The sequence below is a fragment of the Cydia amplana genome, chromosome 2 (assembly GCF_948474715.1).
Source record: "Cydia amplana chromosome 2, ilCydAmpl1.1, whole genome shotgun sequence".
Lineage (NCBI taxonomy): Eukaryota > Metazoa > Arthropoda > Insecta > Lepidoptera > Tortricidae > Cydia > Cydia amplana.
The window spans coordinates 13,883,901-13,903,323 of NC_086070.1; the positions used below are offsets into that span (position 1 = coordinate 13,883,901).

Below are 19,423 nucleotides of genomic sequence, written 5' to 3' on the forward strand. Positions count from 1 at the left end.
TCTTCCGGAGTGTACAGAATTTATGGTGGGGAATATAAAAAAAACCGGCCAAGTGCGAGTCGGACTTGCGCACGGAGGGTTCCGCACCATCAACAAAAAATAGAGTAAATAAATGTTTGTTGTATGGGAGCCCCCCTTAAATATTTAATATCTGGGTGACCGAGCTTCGCTCGGAAAACATATAAAAACTCGAAAATGCGCGTTTTCCCAGAGATAAGACCTAGCTAGATCGATTTTTCGCCCCCGAAAACCCCCATATAGCAAATTTCATCGAAATCGTTAGAGCCGTTTCCGAGATCCCCGAAATATATATATATAAATAAACAAGAATTGCTCGTTTAAAGGTATTAGATTTTATTTTTAGTATTTGTTGTTATAGCGGCAACAGAGATACATCATTTGTGAAAATTTCAACTGTCTAGCTATCGCGGTTCATGAGATACAGCCTGGTGACAGACGGACGGACGGACAGCGAAGTCTTAGCAATAGCTTTGGGTACGGAACCCTAAAAAGTGAGACTGTGACAAGGACAAACAATAATATCGCTTTCGCTGCTACTCCTACTGAAAGATACATACACGATACATAAGATTATTCCGTTCGGTCATTTCCCCCTTCCCGCCACCCCTCATGCCTGATCCAGTTAAAATACTAGATTCATGTGCCTTTTCTACGGACAAAGTGGTTAAACTATATAAAGTAGACTGCTCTCACATCCCCAAAATGTGTCAAGCGACTCCAGCGATAGCTCGAGACTCGAGAGCAGGGATGTTGCGGATGCAGATTTTTTGACATCCGCGGATGCGGATGCGGATATTTAAGGGCTCACATCCGCGGATGCGGATGTCAGGTTAGGTACTTAGAAAACGTCAAATATTACATTTTCAGTATTTATTTACAAAAAAAAAATGTTTAGTATTTGAGCAAGAATATAGGTGCGTTATATTTAATAAACAGTAACTTCGCCGACTTTTTTGGATCTAGACGATTTCGTTATAGGTAATGACGAAATTACCTAGCACTATAACGCCCCCGCTAAGACGTTTCTGTACCGACTTGTTCGACATCCGCATCCGCATAAGCTCCGCATCGATTTTATGCGGATGCGGATGTTGAAAATAATGCGGAAGTTCCGCGGTTGCGGATGTTCGCAACATCCCTGCTCGAGAGTAATAGGCTAATAAGCGAATGGTAGGAAATCACTAGATAAAGGTAGGGTACATACGATGAGTCGAACCACAGAACAAACTAGTCTACAAATTTAAAATCTCGCGTGTTTTTCTACTGAGAAATTGGTTTACCAGACTATCATAATTATACATTTCTGAAACCGATACAGCGCGATTCAAACTAAACAGTAAAGTAGGAATAGGTTGTCGAATGAAAAATTCCAATACAAACATAGGTATTTATTTATCTAAATTCTTCCGTGATTCCAGTGCGTTTATCTTCAAATTGCTTGTGTGCTTCCACTAGTATCCTGCCGATAGCCTTGACTAATCTCACTTTGAACCTGGATACGGTTGTGTTCTCCTCGTAAGAGATGGCGTTTGAGTCGCGTTCGATGTAATAGTCGATAGTTCTGGATAGCATCTCCCTCGCTTTCAATATGTGCTCAACTTGGCTGTAATGTTACATATTTATGTTATACAAAACCTTTACTTTAAAAATCTCGCAATGATGTATATTCTGCTTAAGACTGAGAAAATTGGTAATTGGCAAGCAGGGAAGTGTGTACTTAAGCAGTGAAATACTGTCAGTAGCAAACCGTCTATCACCAAACCTTCGCAACATTTTGTTGTATGGGAAGTTTCATAGTTCAGTGCTGCGTGACGTTGATCGTTCTGTTAAGTGTTTGGTGTAACTGGCCCTTAACCTTTTGGACGCCAATGACCTATATATCCGCACCGTAGGTTCAACGCCAAAGGCCGATTAATCGGTCACAGACCACAGAGCAACATAGACCTACGTGCATATGCACAAAGTTCAATTTCAGTTTTGATACTTCGGTGACGTGGCGTTAGTGTGACAGCTTTTGTGTTTGACACGGCGTCGAAAAGGTTAATAATACATGTAGCATACACATTAGGTATATTGAATTGAATCTTACGTTCTAAAACTTACCTAGTTGGTACATGTACGTCGAGTTTGTGTCAGGCGAGTCTCAGTACTGTAGTGTCATCGTATGTGTCACGCTGCAAAAAAATGGGTAGGCTATAGACGAATTAATTGGTTTGCTGCGTGTAACCTACACTAATAAACTGTGGGTTGATAGTAGTTTGAAAGGAAGTATAGAAGGTCGTCACGCCTAAAGCGCGTAGGAATGCTTAGGATAGAAAAGTGCCTGCTTATCATGATCATTTAGATCCTTCGAATAGTAGCTCTTACGCTCCTTATCCAGAACATAGAGAAATATAGTAAGACAAGAGTGCTCACTCCATACATCAGTTTTGGTACATACACTTTCCGGTCGGTGCTACAGCTATTGTCAAGTAGCAGTACTGATAATTCCGCTACTCGATTCTAGACGTCGACACTGAAAATAATAGTATTTTTGGTACCAAGTGAGCAATCTGTATTTTTTTCTCTATGTCCAGACTAAGTTAGTGCCTACAATGTGTGTACAACACCTACCTACTGACTTAACTTTACTAGAGTTGCTGTATTGTACATAACGACTCTTGTATTGTACCAATAATGCCTTCAGTTGTCTTGTAAACGCGACCCGCATGTATACGTACTACAGACACGCCTCCCTGGCACAGCGCGAGCACCGCCTGCGGGCTGACGCGGGAAGTCTTATGCTGTTGAGATAAGACTTTCCTGTCGGTGCTACATCTATTGTCAAGTAGCAGTACTGATAGTTTCGCTACTCGATGCTAGATGTAGACACTGAATTTAATTGTCTGAACTGATGTATGGAGTGAGCACTCTTGTCTTACTATATTTCTCTATGATAACACCTACCTACTGACTTAACTTTACTAGAGTTGCTGTATTGTACATAACGACTCTTGTATTGTACCTACAATGCCTTCAGTTGTCTTGTAAACGCGACCCGCATGTATACGTACCAGGGATGTTGCGGATGCAGATTTATTGACATCCGCGGATGCGGATGCGGATATTTAAAGGCTCACATCCGCGGATGCGGATGCGGATGCGGATGTCAAGATTAGGTACTTAGAAAACGTCAAATATTACATTTTTTGTATTTTTTTATTTAAAAATAAACGAAATGTTTAGTATTTGAGCAAGAATATAGGTGCGTTATATTTAATAAACAGTAACTTGGCCGACTTTTCTGGATCTAGACGATTACGTTATAGGTAATGACGAAATTACCTAGCACTTACGCCGCCGCGAAGACGTTCCTGTACCGACTGGTTCGACATCCGCATCCGCATAAGCTCCGCATCGATTTTATGCGGATGCGGATGCGGATGTTGAAAATAATGCGGAAGTTCCGCGGATGCGGATGCGGATGTTCGCAACATCCCTGATACGTACTACAGACACGTCTCCCTGGAACAGCGCGAGCGCCGCCTGCGGGCTGACGCGGGAAGTCTTGTGCTGTTGAGATAAGACTTTCCTGTCGGTGCTCGTATGTATATGTATACGTACTACAGACACGTCTCCCTGGCACAGCGCGAGCGCCGCCTGCGGGCTGACGCGGGAAGTTTTGTGCTGTTGAGATAAGAGTTTCCTGTCGGTGCTCGTATGTATACGTACTACAGACACGTCTCCCTGGCACAGCGCGAGCGCCGCCTGCGGGCTGACGCGGGAAGTCTTGTGCTGTTGAGATAAGACTTTCCTGTCGGTGCTCGTATGTATACGTACTACAGACACGTCTCCCTGGCACAGCGCGAGCACCGCCTGCGGGCTGACGCGGGAAGTCTTGTGCTGTTGAGATAAGACTTTCCTGTCGGTGCTCGTATGTATACGTACTACAGACACGTCTCCCTGGCACAGCGCGAGCGCCGCCTGCGGGCTGACGCGGGAAGTTTTGTGCTGTTGAGATAAGAGTTTCCTGTCGGTGCTCGTATGTATACGTACTACAGACACGTCTCCCTGGCACAGCGCGAGCGCCGCCTGCGGGCTGACGCGGGAAGTCTTGTGCTGTTGAGATAAGACTTTCCTGTCGGTGCTCGTATGTATACGTACTACAGACACGTCTCCCTGGCACAGCGCGAGCACCGCCTGCGGGCTGACGCGGGAAGTCTTGTGCTGTTGAGATAAGACTTTCCTGTCGGTGCTCGTATGTATACGTACTACAGACACGTCTCCCTGGCACAGCGCGAGCGCCGCCTGCGGGCTGACGCGGGAAGTTTTGTGCTGTTGAGATAAGAGTTTCCTGTCGGTGCTCGTATGTATACGTACTACAGACACGTCTCCCTGGCACAGCGCGAGCGCCGCCTGCGGGCTGACGCGGGAAGTCTTGTGCACGACGAGGGCGCGCCGCTCGAGCGAGTGGAAACCGCCGAAGTACGCAATAAGCGCGCCACGTTTCCTCTTTGCGTCGTGGTTCACGCTTTCGCTGCCGATGTGGGCGCGGTCGCCTTTGCTGGAAATCAAAAACAAAAGTTGCAATTTTTTAGGGTTCCGTACCCAAAGGGTAAAAACGGGACCCTATTACTAAGACTCCGCTGTCCGTCCGTCCGTCTGTCACCAGGCTGTATCTCACGAACCGTGATAGCTAGACAGTTGAAATTTTCACAGATGATGTATTTCTGTTGCAGCTATAACAACAAAATACTAAAAACAGAATAAAATAAAGATTTAAGTGGGGCTCCCATACAACTAACGTGATTTTTGACCGAAGTTAAGCAACGTCGGGCGGGGTCAGTACTTGGATGGGTGACCGTTTTTTTGCTTGTTTTGCTCTATTTTTTGTTGATGGTGCGGAACCCTCCGTGCGCGAGTCCGACTCGCACTTGGCCGGTTTTTTTTACATAACCTCCGAGCTCCGATACAGAAAGTTTATCGAGAATACGTTAGCCAGTAATTTGGTATACCTGTGACCTAGTACTAATGTCACTATTTAGTGGAACTGGGTGAGTGTGCGTTAATAGAGGTTTCACATGAGCTGGATTCGAGACAATCTTAAATGAAAACAATCTTAACTTTCAATTAAGAGTTTGAAACCACATGCTCATGTCAGTCATGTCACATTATTACTGCTTGATTATATCCTCGATAGTAATATAATGCGACAATGGGGTTGTCAACTGTCAAAGGTTTGCATAGATGGCGCCATCATAGCTTGCCCCTTTTTCTATGAGATTTGGCTTAAAGGGCTGGCATCTAGGGCATTAAAAAAAATTGACAAAATTCTAGGTATTGACAGGGCAAGCTATGATGGCGCCATTTGCTAAATACTTCGACCGGCCAACCCCATTAATCCACGTCCCACACCTGCACTACAGAGTTACTTGGATCTAGTGCCGTGCTATTATTGATCGTCTGCCCACCTGGTGATCAGCCTGGCTTCAGGCTTCAACAAGCTGAATTGAGTAATTTTTTTGTTTTTTTTAACGCCCTGGATGCCAGCCCTTTAAGCCAAATCTCATAGAAAAAGGGGCAAGCTATGATGGCGCCATCTATGCGCCATATATTTGCGGCAAGCCGTGTGTCCGCAGCCGCGCGCTGGCGAGCAGCAGCGCGTCGGGTCCGCACAGCAGCGCGGCGGCCGTCAGCTCGTCCACGCCCGACAACCGGGACAGCTCCACGTTCAGGAGCGACTGCACCTACACTTGGGTCTAGTGCCGTGCTATTATTGATAGTCTGCCCACCTGGTGATCAGCCTGGCTTCAGGCTTCAGCTTGCCGTGTGTCCGCAGCCGCGCGCTGGCGAGCAGCAGCGCGTCGGGTCCGCACAGCAGCGCGGCGGGCGTCAGCTCGTCGACGCCCGACAACCGGGACAGCTCCTCCACGTCGAGGAGCGGCTGCACTATTGGGCTTCTCAAGAGCTGCTCTAGGTACAGGTTGGTGATAGCTGGAAACAATGATTTATAACTCAAGATAGGTTATAGGCGTTCCAAAATTGAAGCGCTTACCTTGTGACAAATTGGACAAGTTGCCTTTAGACGCGGCTGGACAAGCGAGAAATGTGCACGTGCTAACAAGCTCCCGCACACCGAAAGAGATAGAGACGACCTTATGTTTAACAACGAGTGTGACAATGATGGATAGAATGAGAAAACGTCGGCACAGAAATAAATATGGAAGTATTTTTTGTGCTCCTCCAGTATGAGTATAACCTATGTATGGTTGGAAATTATAATAATATTGTCGTATGGGAATAGTGCAGTGATCTATTTTCAACCTCTTTTTGACACGCACGCAGAAATAAATAAGTGTGAACGTAATGCACTGCTATAGCAAATAAAGCTAAATATCTAATATCCAGGTTATAAAGGTGAAAATTTGTGCCGTCTGATTTTTATCATAGGAGCATTTTCAGGGTCCATTAATAGATAAGGACTTCCCCAAATGACCACTATACTTCGATCGTCGTTAACTTTATTGCGGGCCTTCCTACGTTGTGGCTTCCGGTATGTGGGTGCCATAGAGCAGGGGTTACCAATTTAGTTTCTTCAGGGGTCCGGTTCTTAAAATAAAATGACCAATCGCGGTCCGTTTCTCCTTGAGTTTATTAAATCAGCCAAAAAATAAAATAGGTCGGCGGTCCGGATGCGGACCACGTCCGCCATTTGGTGACACCTGTCATAGACTCTTTGGTCGATACTAAAAACGCCCTTCCAAAGATAATGCTTGTTCTCGTAGGTAAGGATTTAAATCAGAATGAATGTGTAGCAACTTACAAGTGACGTAGGCTAGGCGATCCCTCCTCAGTCCATAGCGCCCACACCACGCTTCGACTGCTTTATCGCCCCTCGCGCGCTCGCGTTCGAACTCCTCTTGGATCCAGTGCAGGGCCACGTGGTCCGACGTCGCGCTAAACTCGCGTTTTATCTCACGGATCTCTGAAATACACATACCTAAAGTTGCCGTCATTAGAACTTGCGAACTATGTAAACAAACAATGTAACTTTGTTTTGTGACTGTTTCTCCTTGAATTTTCACACTACCCCATCAAACACAATTCAAACTATACACATATACACTATTGAAACGGTCCGTTCCGTAAAATACATAAATATATAACTGTATCTTGGATATTTAATTAAAAGTTTAAAATGGTTTCATAAGTTAGGTTATTAGGACCTGATGGAATGACGTTTTTGTTTCTTTTAAATTCTACAATTGTCTATGATGGGTAGTGTTGTGACTAAAGTTTGTGATATAAACCCGTTACACACTACCCAACTCACGCTCTGTACCTACCGCCGCGGTTGTAAAATACATCAATACATCATTCTTAAGTACTAATTTGTCTTCTGATCGTGATTAAACAAATTAAAAATAAGTAACTACTTGTTTTTTAATTTTGGTATTTTATTACTCGATATGGTTTGACATTAGTAAAGTAGTAAGTAAGAGTCTTGCCCATCACTAGTAAATTCATCATTCAGAGACAATTTCAATATGGCGGTTTGTTTACATAGTTCGCAAGTTCTAATGACGGCGAGTTTATGTAAGTATATAAATACTAGGTAGTATTATCATTTGCTCGGAAAACATAAAAACTCAAAAATGCGCGTTTTCCCAGAGATAAGACCTTGCTAGATCGATTTTTCGCCCCTGAAAACCCCTATATAGCAAATTTCATCGAGATCGTTAGAGCCGTTTCCGTGATCCGTGAATATATATATATTTCGGGGATCATATAAATAAATATACAAAAATTGCTCGTTTAAAGGTATAAGTTTGTTTTTTGTCCACACCATAGGTACCATATCTCGTAATTATGAATATGTACATTGACGTAACTACCCATAAAAAAAACTAGACTATACTAAAAAACTAAACGGAGCTCTGCTATACCTTCCTTCCTGTCGGCAGCGTCAGCGAACACCTCGACGTTGTCGGCGCAGTGCGCGAGCACGTTGGCGGCGGCCGTGCTGTTCCCCAGCACCGCGGCCACCAGCAGGCCGCGCGCCAGCCGCGGGTGCACCGTGAACGAGGATATGAGGCTCCCGAGGCGGGTCAGCTGCCAACTTCCAGACAGAGCACCTGGAGTTTAAACGGAACTCTGCTATACCTTCCTTCCTGTCGGCAGCGTCAGCGAACACCTCGACGTTATCGGCGCAGTGCGCGAGCACGTTGGCGGCGGCCGTGCTGTTCCCCAGCACCGCGGCCACCAGCAGGCCGCGCGCCAGCCGCGGGTGCACCGTGAACGAGGATATGAGGCTCCCGAGGCGGGTCAGCTGCCAACTTCCAGACAGAGCACCTGGAGTTTAAACGGAACTCTGCTATACCTTCCTTCCTGTCGGCAGCGTCAGCGAACACCTCGACGTTGTCGGCGCAGTGCGCGAGCACGTTGGCGGCGGCCGCGCTGTTCCCCAGCACCGCGGCCACCAGCAGGCCGCGCGCCAGCCGCGGGTGCACCGTGAACGAGGATATGAGGCTCCCGAGGCGGGTCAGCTGCCAACTTCCAGACAGAGCACCTGGAGTTTAAACGGAACTCTGCTATACCTTCCTTCCTGTCGGCAGCGTCAGCGAACACCTCGACGTTATCGGCGCAGTGCGCGAGCACGTTGGCGGCGGCCGTGCTGTTCCCCAGCACCGCGGCCACCAGCAGGCCGCGCGCCAGCCGCGGGTGCACCGTGAACGAGGATATGAGGCTCCCGAGGCGGGTCAGCTGCCAACTTCCAGACAGAGCACCTGGAGTTTAAACGGAACTCTGCTATACCTTCCTTCCTGTCGGCAGCGTCAGCGAACACCTCGACGTTGTCGGCGCAGTGCGCGAGCACGTTGGCGGCGGCCGCGCTGTTCCCCAGCACCGCGGCCACCAGCAGGCCGCGCGCCAGCCGCGGGTGCACCGTGAACGAGGATATGAGGCTCCCGAGGCGGGTCAGCTGCCAACTTCCAGACAGAGCACCTGGAGTTTAAACGGAACTCTGCTATACCTTCCTTCCTGTCGGCAGCGTCAGCGAACACCTCGACGTTATCGGCGCAGTGCGCGAGCACGTTGGCGGCGGCCGTGCTGTTCCCCAGCACCGCGGCCACCAGCAGGCCGCGCGCCAGCCGCGGGTGCACCGTGAACGAGGATATGAGGCTCCCGAGGCGGGTCAGCTGCCAACTTCCAGACAGAGCACCTGGAGTTTAAACGGAACTCTGCTATACCTTCCTTCCTGTCGGCAGCGTCAGCGAACACCTCGACGTTGTCGGCGCAGTGCGCGAGCACGTTGGCGGCGGCCGTGCTGTTCCCCAGCACCGCGGCCACCAGCAGGCCGCGCGCCAGCCGCGGGTGCACCGTGAACGAGGACAGGAGGCTCCCGAGGCGGGTCAGCTGCCAACTTCCAGACAGAGCACCTGGAGTTTAAACGGAACTCTGCTATACCTTCCTTCCTGTCGGCAGCGTCAGCGAACACCTCGACGTTGTCGGCGCAGTGCGCGAGCACGTTGGCGGCGGCCGCGCTGTTCCCCAGCACCGCGGCCACCAGCAGGCCGCGCGCCAGCCGCGGGTGCACCGTGAACGAGGACAGGAGGCTCCCGAGGCGGGTCAGCTGCCCACTTCTAGACAGAGCACCTGCAATTTAAACGAATTATAGCTTCAAGTTGCCTAATGTCTACGGTTTACCTTTGATATTCTAGTTATCAACCTGAAGACAATAAGGTCGTATTTGCCACATATTTGCCACACAGTCTCGATCGCGCACTCGTTACGATCGCACATGCAAAAAGTTTTACCTTAACGTCCGTAAATTCCACAGGTTCTCAAAGTTTCCTATTTTATCGAAAGTTAATTCAACTAAACCTCAATTAACCTTTTTTATAATACAATAAAGCCTTTAGATTGTTACTAAAAAATAATAATAATATGAAGTGTGCCTACTGTGATAACCAAGTTGGGGATGGTGCTCAGTGCTCATCGTGTAAGAACGAAGTTGGATTCTGCTGTGCTGGTATAACGGAACAGGGCTATAGAAAACTCGGTCCAGACCGCAGAACAACATGGAAGTGCCACAAATGTAAAAGAGATGCCTCACCGGCGCGTGCAAAACCAGCTGATATTGAGACTGTTTTACTAGAATTGCGGGAGATGAAGAAACAATTGTTATGCCTCCCCGGTATGGTGCAAGACATTACCGCCATTAAAACTGAGCTGTCGGAGGTCAAAGAATCATGTAACTTCAGCAGTGCTGAACTAGAGGAGCATTCTTCTCGCCTCGTAGAAGTTGAGCGGAAAGTCTCAGAGTTGGAAGCACTACAGGAAAAAGTTGTACTCCAGAGCAATGAGTCGTCCTTTATAAGAAATGAAATGTCGCGCAACGATCAACAACAGCGTTTAAATAATGTTGAGGTCAAAGGTGTCCCGGTAAAAAAGAATGAAAACCTCTTTACAATTCTAAAGGATATCGGCGCTGCGATTGGCTACCAAGTTGAGAAAAATAGTATCAATTACATATCGAGAGTTCCAATGCATAAATCAAAGGAAAAATTGATTATAATTAGCTTCACGAACCGGTACATAAAAGAAGATTTTATAGCGTCGGCAAGATTAAAGAAAAAAATCTCTGCAGAAGAAATCGGTTTTAAGGATAATAAGCAAAGTGTACGGTCCGTACAAAGGATAACATTTCGCCCGTCAGCACTTTCCGTCACATAGCATATACTTATTACCTATTTTAAGACAGTACATGCCCGACCGCCGCGGAGTGTATTCATTAAGCCGCTAATTGTATCATTTTATCATATTATCAATAAATCGTTATTTCGGTGGAAACTGCAGTATTATCATTATCAACTATCATCTCAAGACTGTACGAGAAGCAACCCGTACATCTTTTTGGTCCTTCGAAGATTTGGATCAGTGCACAACTTATACCTGGAGCACGCCACGTGTCGACGCAACGTGACCAGGAGCTGTGACACCATCGCCGTGTGAAATATCAAAGCCATCAGTATCAGCATTAAGTATCAAGATCAAACAATATATCAAGATTATCAAGATCAAATTTTAAGCAAGTTTGTGTGAACTGTGAACTTTGTGCGATAGCGAATCGGTTAGGCGGCTTCCCACAAGCGGGTCTCACCGTCTGATTGAGAAGGCGCATATATCCACGAAGGACACTTAAACACAAATTTCCGTCGGTCTTCGTACGGAGTTGTATCATCATTATCATCGGTTGTTTAGTTATCATATCAAGTTATTGGCAAAACTTCTAAAATGGAGGGACTACTAAATAAACAAGGTCAACTTGCCATTGCTATTGAAAAGCTCCTTATCAATTTTAAAAAGGACGGCGCTGAACGTAAGACTCCTCAACATATCCAGAGACGTTCAGAAACTCTAGAGCAATATTGGAGAGAGTTCCAGACAAATCATGTTGCTCTCTGCGAGTTTGAAAATCAAGATTTTATTTACTTTGCCGAAAATCATCATGATCGAGTGTCAAACATTTATCACGAAACTCGCAAACTTTTGCAACAGTCTCTAGCTATAGAGACAAAGTCTATCATCAGGCCCGCTACTCCCCAGTTTAACTTAAAAATGGACTGGAATCAGCCACCGGAAGAGCAAGCCGGTCCCTCAACCTCGCAACCTTCGGTACCCAAATCTAACGCTCAAACGGCTGAACGCGGTAATCAAAGTAAGTTGGAAGAGATGTACCGAAAACAACAAAGTAACTTCAAGGCCTTCCAACGCGCTATCAACAACACTAGATTAGAATTACTCACCGAACGGTGGGAATTCGAAGATGCTTTAAAAACCGTGCAGGCTCGGTGGACCGCCATCGACACCTTACATTGGGAAATCGACAGTGAACAAATCAACGAAAAGCCGGAATACGAAGAAACCTACAACCAATGCGAACAAAAATACAACGATATCAAAAAACGTATCAATATCAAGATGTGGGACTCTTCGCACCGAGAAAAATCAACTCCAAAAATAGAAATACCCATATTCAATGGAAACTATCATCAATGGACATCATTTAAGGATTTGTTCACAGAAACTATACACAAGAACAACTCTATATCAAACGCGCAAAAAATGCAGTTCTTAAAAAGTAAGGTCAAGGGCGAAGCGGAGAAGCTTATCCAGCATTTAAAAATCAGTACCGACAATTATCAAGTTTGCTGGGAAATTTTAAATCATCGCTACAACAACACCAAATTAATATTCAGTTCCCACGTCAACATCCTTCTTGGACTACCCACTATGCAACAGCAGACTGCCGTAGCAATAAAAAGGCTACACGACAATACTAAAGAATGCCTTCACGCCATACAGAATTTGGGCGTTGACACATCTACGTGGGACCCGTTAATTGTACATCTACTAGCACAAAAATTAGATGCCGACTCTCATCACGACTACGTCGAGCATGTAGCGGACCCGAGGGAGCTACCTACACTGGCTGAATTTTTATCATTCTTAGAAGCAAAATTTACTGCGCTAGAATCATCTCGGCGAAAACAAGAGCAAACGAAACCTGTTCAACATACCAACTATGAAAAAAGGTTTGGCGGCAAGCCTTCGTCATATCAAAGCCCCCGCTCCGAAGGTTATATCAAAGAAAACCGCAATTATCATTATTCGCCAAACAAGAATTATCAAGAAAATCAAGCAAAAAATCATCAATCATTTTCAAGCAACAATTTCAAGTGTCCTTGTTGCACTTATAATCATGATCTATTTCGATGCTCGAAGTTTCTAGGCATGACACCCGAGACGAAACTTGCTACAATAACAACAAAGGAAATATGTCCGAACTGCTTATACAAACATTACGGCAATCCATGTTTGTCGGAAAAACGTTGCAAGCAATGCAGTGGCGAACATAATACGATACTCCACGAGGCCTTTGTCAGCAAGAAAAAGGGGGCCACAAATGAACAAAGTACATCAAAAAACGTGGTACACGTGTTTCAAGATGAAGATTTGGACACTCTATTATCGACTGCCCAAATTAAGGTGCAGACAAAAGATGGATCTTATATCAAGTTTAGAGCCTTAATCGACCCAGGAAGCCAGCTAAACCTCATATCAGAAAATGCTGCCCAATTACTAGGCCTACCACGCCAAAATTACAGTGGTACGGTCTTTGGAATCGGAAAAAAGGAGAGTAGCTGCAAAGGATATACTATTATCAAGGCCGAATCTATGCATACGGATTACACATTTATCACAAAAGTTTACATAATGAACCGTCTTACCATAGATTTACCAAATGAATCATTTATCAAGCCTTTATGGCCGCATCTTGAAGGCTTAAAGCTGGCAGACCCCGAATTCAATGTCAGCAACCCCATTGACATTTTATTGGGCGCAGGTGTTTACGCAAGACTCATTTTGGGCTCTATCCTCAGGGTAGATGACGTAACCCCCATAGCCCTGGACTCTCATCTTGGGTGGCTTCTCTGCGGTGACATGAAGTCTTATCATTGCAATATGGTTCTAAACAACATTGAAGATATCAGCAGATTTTGGGCAATAGAAGACATTGCCGAAAATTCGGACAACTTATCAACAGAAGATCAATATTGTATCAATCAATACAAATCAGAAACCACGCGCCGAGGCGACGGACGCTATGTGGTACGATTACCCCTAAAACCTGACATTGAAGAAAAATTGGGGGAGTCAAGAAACAAGGCTGTGGCACAATTTTATCAACTTGAGAGAAAACTTATGAAAAATGAAAAAATATCGGAAGGTTACAAATCATTTATCAACGAATACTACGACCTGGGACATATGCGCGAGTGCGAAAGAGACACAAAACCTAGCAACTACTTACCACATCACTGTGTGCAACGCGCTGAATCATCAACTACAGCTCTTCGAGTTGTTTATAACGCGTCAGCACCTACATCGTCGGGTTACAGCTTGAATGATGAAATGTACAGTGGGCCCAATTTACAATCAGATTTATTTAAATTGATTTTAAGATGGAGGCAATATAAAATTGTCTTTCTCGCGGACATAGAAAAAATGTTTCGCCAGATATTGTGTCACGAAAAAGATCAACTTTATCAGAAAATTATTTGGAGAGATCATCCAAAACAAGCACTACGAGAATATGCCTTAACGACGGTGACTTATGGCACAAAGGCCGCACCATTTTTAGCAATGATGACTTTAAAACAGCTGGCTCTCGACGAAGGTCATCAATATCCTGAAGCAGCAAAAATATTGGATCAAGATTTTTACATGGACGACCTTCTAAGTGGGCACTCGGCAAGGTTGTGACCGTTCATCAAGGTCACGACGGATATGTACGTGTAGTGTCAATCAAAACAAGGAACGGATTGCTCAAGAGACCCATTACCAAATTATCAAAACTGCCTGTTAATCAAGAAACGAAAGAAGATTTGAAATCCGACCCCGAACCGAAAAAAGCAGAGCCCGACGTTAAAAAACGACGTCCTAAGAGAACGGGAAATTTACTGACACTTGCGCTCATGCTATTATTCGCAATCATATCACCCGTCCAGTGTGAGCACAGCCTTACGAACATAAATAAACATCAAGGAATTTATTTCGACAAGATATCAAATATGCATCTTATTCGCGACGAATGGAAGCTTATTGCTTATTACAACATGGGACCTTATTGGCAAGGACAAAAATTATTGAAAGAATATCTGCACTCATTAGAAAACATGTGTATCAAGGCAGACAAGCAATCAAAATGCGACGTTATTCTCATACAACTAAGGCACGGATTCGCAGAATTAGAGTATTACAACAGTATAATGCAAGCTCAGCAGCTCACGCGCCCGGCTCGCCGCCGGCGCGGCCTTGCCAACGGAGTCGGATATGTCGCGAACAGTTTGTTTGGAATACTGGACGAACGTTTCGCTCAACAATACGAGAAGGATATCAATCTTATCAGAGATAATGAGAAACACCTAGCGTTGCTGTGGAAAAATCAGACTTCAGTGGTTGAGGCTGAATATAATTTACTAAAAAGAGTGGAAGAGGCCATGGACAAGCAACATAAAATCCTCAACCGCAACTTTATCAATCTTGAAAAGGCGACCAATGTTTTGGCAAAGGAAGTTGTCGCTGTCGAAAACACAAGTGAATTTATGTTATCATCGATTATCACTAACTCAATATTGGTGAATCTAAAAGGCATTCAAGAAACATTATTAGATACTATCACCGACGTTCACCATGGGCAGTTTAATTTTCACTTACTGACTCCAGCTCAGCTAAGGAAAGAGTTAAGCATAATTTCCGGCCAGTTATCAAAGGACTTAACTATTCCAATTGAAAATATACAAACAGATCTACAAGACATCTATCAATTGCTCAAGGTCAAGACAAGGATGACGACCAAGTACCTCATATTTGAAATCAGGATTCCGTTAGCCAGCCGGGACGACTACGAAATCTACCACCTGATACCTGTACCTCAACAGCAAAGTCAAGCAATGATCAGTATTATACCTATTTCCGAGTATGTTGCCATGAACATACAAAAGGACTCTTTCATACCACTCTCAGAAAAAGAAGCCGATGAATGTATACAATATGATATATCAAATCACATATGCCCTTTACAAAGGCCAATATATCACATGAACGAAGACGACAACTTATGTATCAAGGATAAAAATGAGGCAAAATGCAGGAGTATCAAGCAACCTTGCATAGACAAATGGGAAAGGTTGAATAAACAAAACAATTATCTATTCTTTACCTGCGGTCATCGAACCATAAGAATCATATGTGAATCTCAAGTTACCGCCGAGCAAATAAGCGGAGCAGGCATTATTTCTCTAGGAGATGGCTGTGTCATTAAAAGCGAATCTCTCACAATATTCGCCCATAAATATCACATGAACAACCTTAACATCCAGCCAGATTTAGTGAAGATAGTTATGCCTCCTATTAATAATATCATAAACTTATCAATACCTATACATGAAGACAACGTTTCTACGTCTATTAGCATGGATTTCAAGAAGCAGTTTTTGGATATCGATCGACAAGTCGAACAAATGAAGGCTAGTGAAGCTAGTATCTTAGCCACCCGATTATCAACCCATGACGTCCACCAGTACGTCCTTGTATACTTACTACTAGGCGCCGCCATAGTAGTACTCAGCGTGTATCTATGGAAACGCTTGCGTCTTCGCTGTTCGGCGCGGATACCTCCTGTGCCCCCCAGCGACGCATCTGCGAATATCAGAATTCAGTACGTTGCCAGAGATGACAACCGAGAGGAAGCCAACCCGCAACTCACGCCTAAGATCAATGTTCAACCCAAAACCAACTCGAGGACTCACCTTTCAAGAGCACGGGGACTCGACAAGGCCACGTCACCCATCGTTGGAGGACGCTTCGCAGCGAGTGAATGATTTAATATTGTGTTTATTTTATAAGTTTTATCATCTTATTGCATAATTTTATAAGTCTTATCTTTTTTGTAATTTTTTATCTTTTTTCATCTCGCGCCCGGGAGCATGTACGGTCCGTACAAAGGATAACATTTCGCCCGTCAGCACTTTCCGTCACATAGCATATACTTATTACCTATTTTAAGACAGTACATGCCCGACCGCCGCGGAGTGTATTCATTAAGCCGCTAATTGTATCATTTTATCATATTATCAATAAATCGTTATTTCGGTGGAAACTGCAGTATTATCATTATCAACTATCATCTCAAGACTGTACGAGAAGCAACCCGTACACAAAGTGTATTTATAAATGACCACTTAACTCCCGAAAATAAGAAACTTTTGACAATCACTAAAACTACTTTAAAACAAAAAGGTTACCAGTATGTATGGGTGAAATACTGCAAAATACACGCTCGCAAAGACGACTCATCAAACGTTTATATTATTCAATGTGAGCGTGATTTAAACAAATTAGTATAAATTGTAACTATATAGTGAAATTTATGTCTATATTTGGTGTGTATATTGTGTTCGCGCTTGTGTCAATATTCATTAATATTCACATTAAGCGGGAACACAAAAGTTTGAACGCCGCTGACCGGTTCACCTGGTCAGTTCACCGCTTTTGTTTAGCGCTCGGGCTTATCGCTACTGTCGCTACCTGCAGTCACTATGCGCTCGATGAGTACTTAGTAACGTACGCTTGTCTCTTTTCTTCGCCTTTGCAGGTTCATATGCTTAACTTGTTATTCATTCGCACTCGGAATGCAGATTTTATGGCTCCTTGTAAATTATTTTTACGGAACTGGCTGTTATGCGATATTGAGATATTGTTTATTATTTGCCTAACTGCATTGTCATATTTATTGGATAATGTCACATTTAACTTATCATTCAACTATTCTGTTTACAACAATAATATTTTCGACGGTGAATCATACTAATATAAATAATTTTCCTACAATTTACTATCAGAATGTGCGGGGACTTCGATCTAAAACGTTAACATTCTATCGCAATTTAAGTTTAGCTGCTTATGATATAGTGGTATTGACCGAAACATGGCTTGTGGACGGGATACGGGACGCGGAACTATTCGACGATCGCTATGTGGTCTGGCGCCGGGACCGGGATCTATCCTTGACGGGACAAACCCGGGGTGGCGGTGTGATTATCGCCACTCGCAAGGAGTTGGCGGTAATCCCCCAACCAGCTTATAACTCTTCAGCTGAGGACCTGTGGGTTACATTGTCACTTAAGGATATCAATAAAAGGTCGGTCACAGTTCACTTATGTGTTTTATATCTATGCAAACAAAACCAGGGTAACACATTCTCGCAACAACTAACGTATTATTTAGATAAGTTAAATTATGCCGTTATAAATAATCTTAACGATAAATTTTTATTAATTGGTGATTTTAATATGAGTAGTATATTATGGAGGGCGAGCGGTACTTTAATGGTTCCATCTAGTTACGCAAGTGGTGATGAGTGTACTTTCATAGACGACATTAATATGCATAATTTATGTCAATATAATGGGATTTTAAATCAACATGGTAAGTTGTTGGACCTGGTGTTATCTAATGACATTGTTAGCGTATGTGAATGTTCCGAACCCCTGGTACCTATTGACCCATATCATAAAGCTTTAGTTATATGTATTAAATACGTAGTTATTGACACCTTGCCGCCTGCTCCGCGTAAAAAATATTATTATAATAAGGGCGATTACTGTTCTATAAATAATGAATTGGCATCCATTAATTGGGAGTGTGAGTTTTCCAAACGCGATTTTGTTGAATGCATAGATTTCTTTTATGAAACCTATAAACGGCTAAGAAGTAAGTTCATTCCTAGTAAAAAAATACATTCAGACTCATACCCTGACTGGTTTTCATTTCCACTTAAAAAGGCTATAAAAGAAAAGTATAAATATTCAAAAAAATACAAGATATATAAAAACAAATCAGACCTACTTTCCTACAACGTTTTAAGAGACAGAGTTCGTAAACTTGAAAAGGAGTGTTTTGATGCGTATATAAGTCGGGTGGAGGAAAACATTGTAAAAAACCCAAAGCAGTTTTGGTCATTTATTAGATCGCGCTCTGGTTCCCATGGTATCCCTAATAGCTTAAAATATGATAATAAAGTTGTTAACACTGGTGCCGAGATATGCACTGCATTTTCTGACTATTTTCTAACCACGTTTTCGTCAGCAAGTGATACAAATGTTAGTAACCTAATTCCAAAGACTAGTAACCCTAGAGTCAACTCCACAGCTACCTTGTCTCACCTTGAAGTTAACCCAGAGGTACTTAGTAATATTTTATTAAAATTAGACCCTTCCAAGTCAGCTGGTCCAGACGACCTACCAGCGCAGTTTTTAATCAATTGTGCTAAAACTGTTGTTGTACCCATTGTGTTACTTTTTAAACGTTCTTTTTCAGAATGCACTGTTCCTTCATTATGGAAGTCGGCTTACATTACCCCAGTCCATAAAAAGGGGGCTAAAACGGACATAGTAAACTACAGGCCTATTTCTAAACTATGCATATTATCTAAGGTATTGGAAAAAGTTGTTTATAATCAGGTATATGAAACACTAAAGAACTCTTTTAACCTTAACCAACATGGGTTCCTTCAGCGTAGATCCACTGTATCCAATCTAATTATTCTAAATGATTATGTCACTGAAGCAATGGATAGTGGCTTTCAAGTAGATGTAATTTATACCGATTACAGTAAGTGTTTTGACAGAATTGATCATTCCATATTATTATCAAAGCTGTGCGACATAGGGATTCATGGTGACTTACTAAGATGGTTCTCATCTTATATAGATAACAGATCACAGGCTGTTGTCGTTAACAATTATATGTCTGGATGGGTAACGGTACCGAGCGGAGTCCCTCAGGGGTCGCTGCT

General features: G+C 43.8%; 2 protein-coding genes across 2 annotated transcripts in view; one reads left to right on the forward strand and one right to left on the reverse strand.

Moving 5' to 3' along the window:
* Positions 1-1,398: 1,398 nt before the first annotated feature.
* The window catches only part of LOC134658742 (ATP-dependent RNA helicase DHX30-like), a 40,736-nt gene continuing 22,711 nt past the window's right edge, over positions 1,399-19,423 (reverse strand). Inside the window, 6 exon segments of the mRNA XM_063514389.1 lie at positions 1,399-1,624; positions 2,125-2,195; positions 4,384-4,564; positions 5,793-5,994; positions 6,824-6,985; positions 9,466-9,654. Of these exon segments, the coding sequence (XP_063370459.1) occupies positions 1,414-1,624; positions 2,125-2,195; positions 4,384-4,564; positions 5,793-5,994; positions 6,824-6,985; positions 9,466-9,654 (1,016 nt within the window). The 3' untranslated portion in view covers positions 1,399-1,413.
* LOC134655365 (uncharacterized) lies at positions 9,946-10,734 on the forward strand. Its single transcript, XM_063510815.1, has one exon. The coding sequence runs from the start codon at positions 9,946-9,948 to the stop codon at positions 10,732-10,734; it is 789 nt and encodes a 262-aa protein (XP_063366885.1).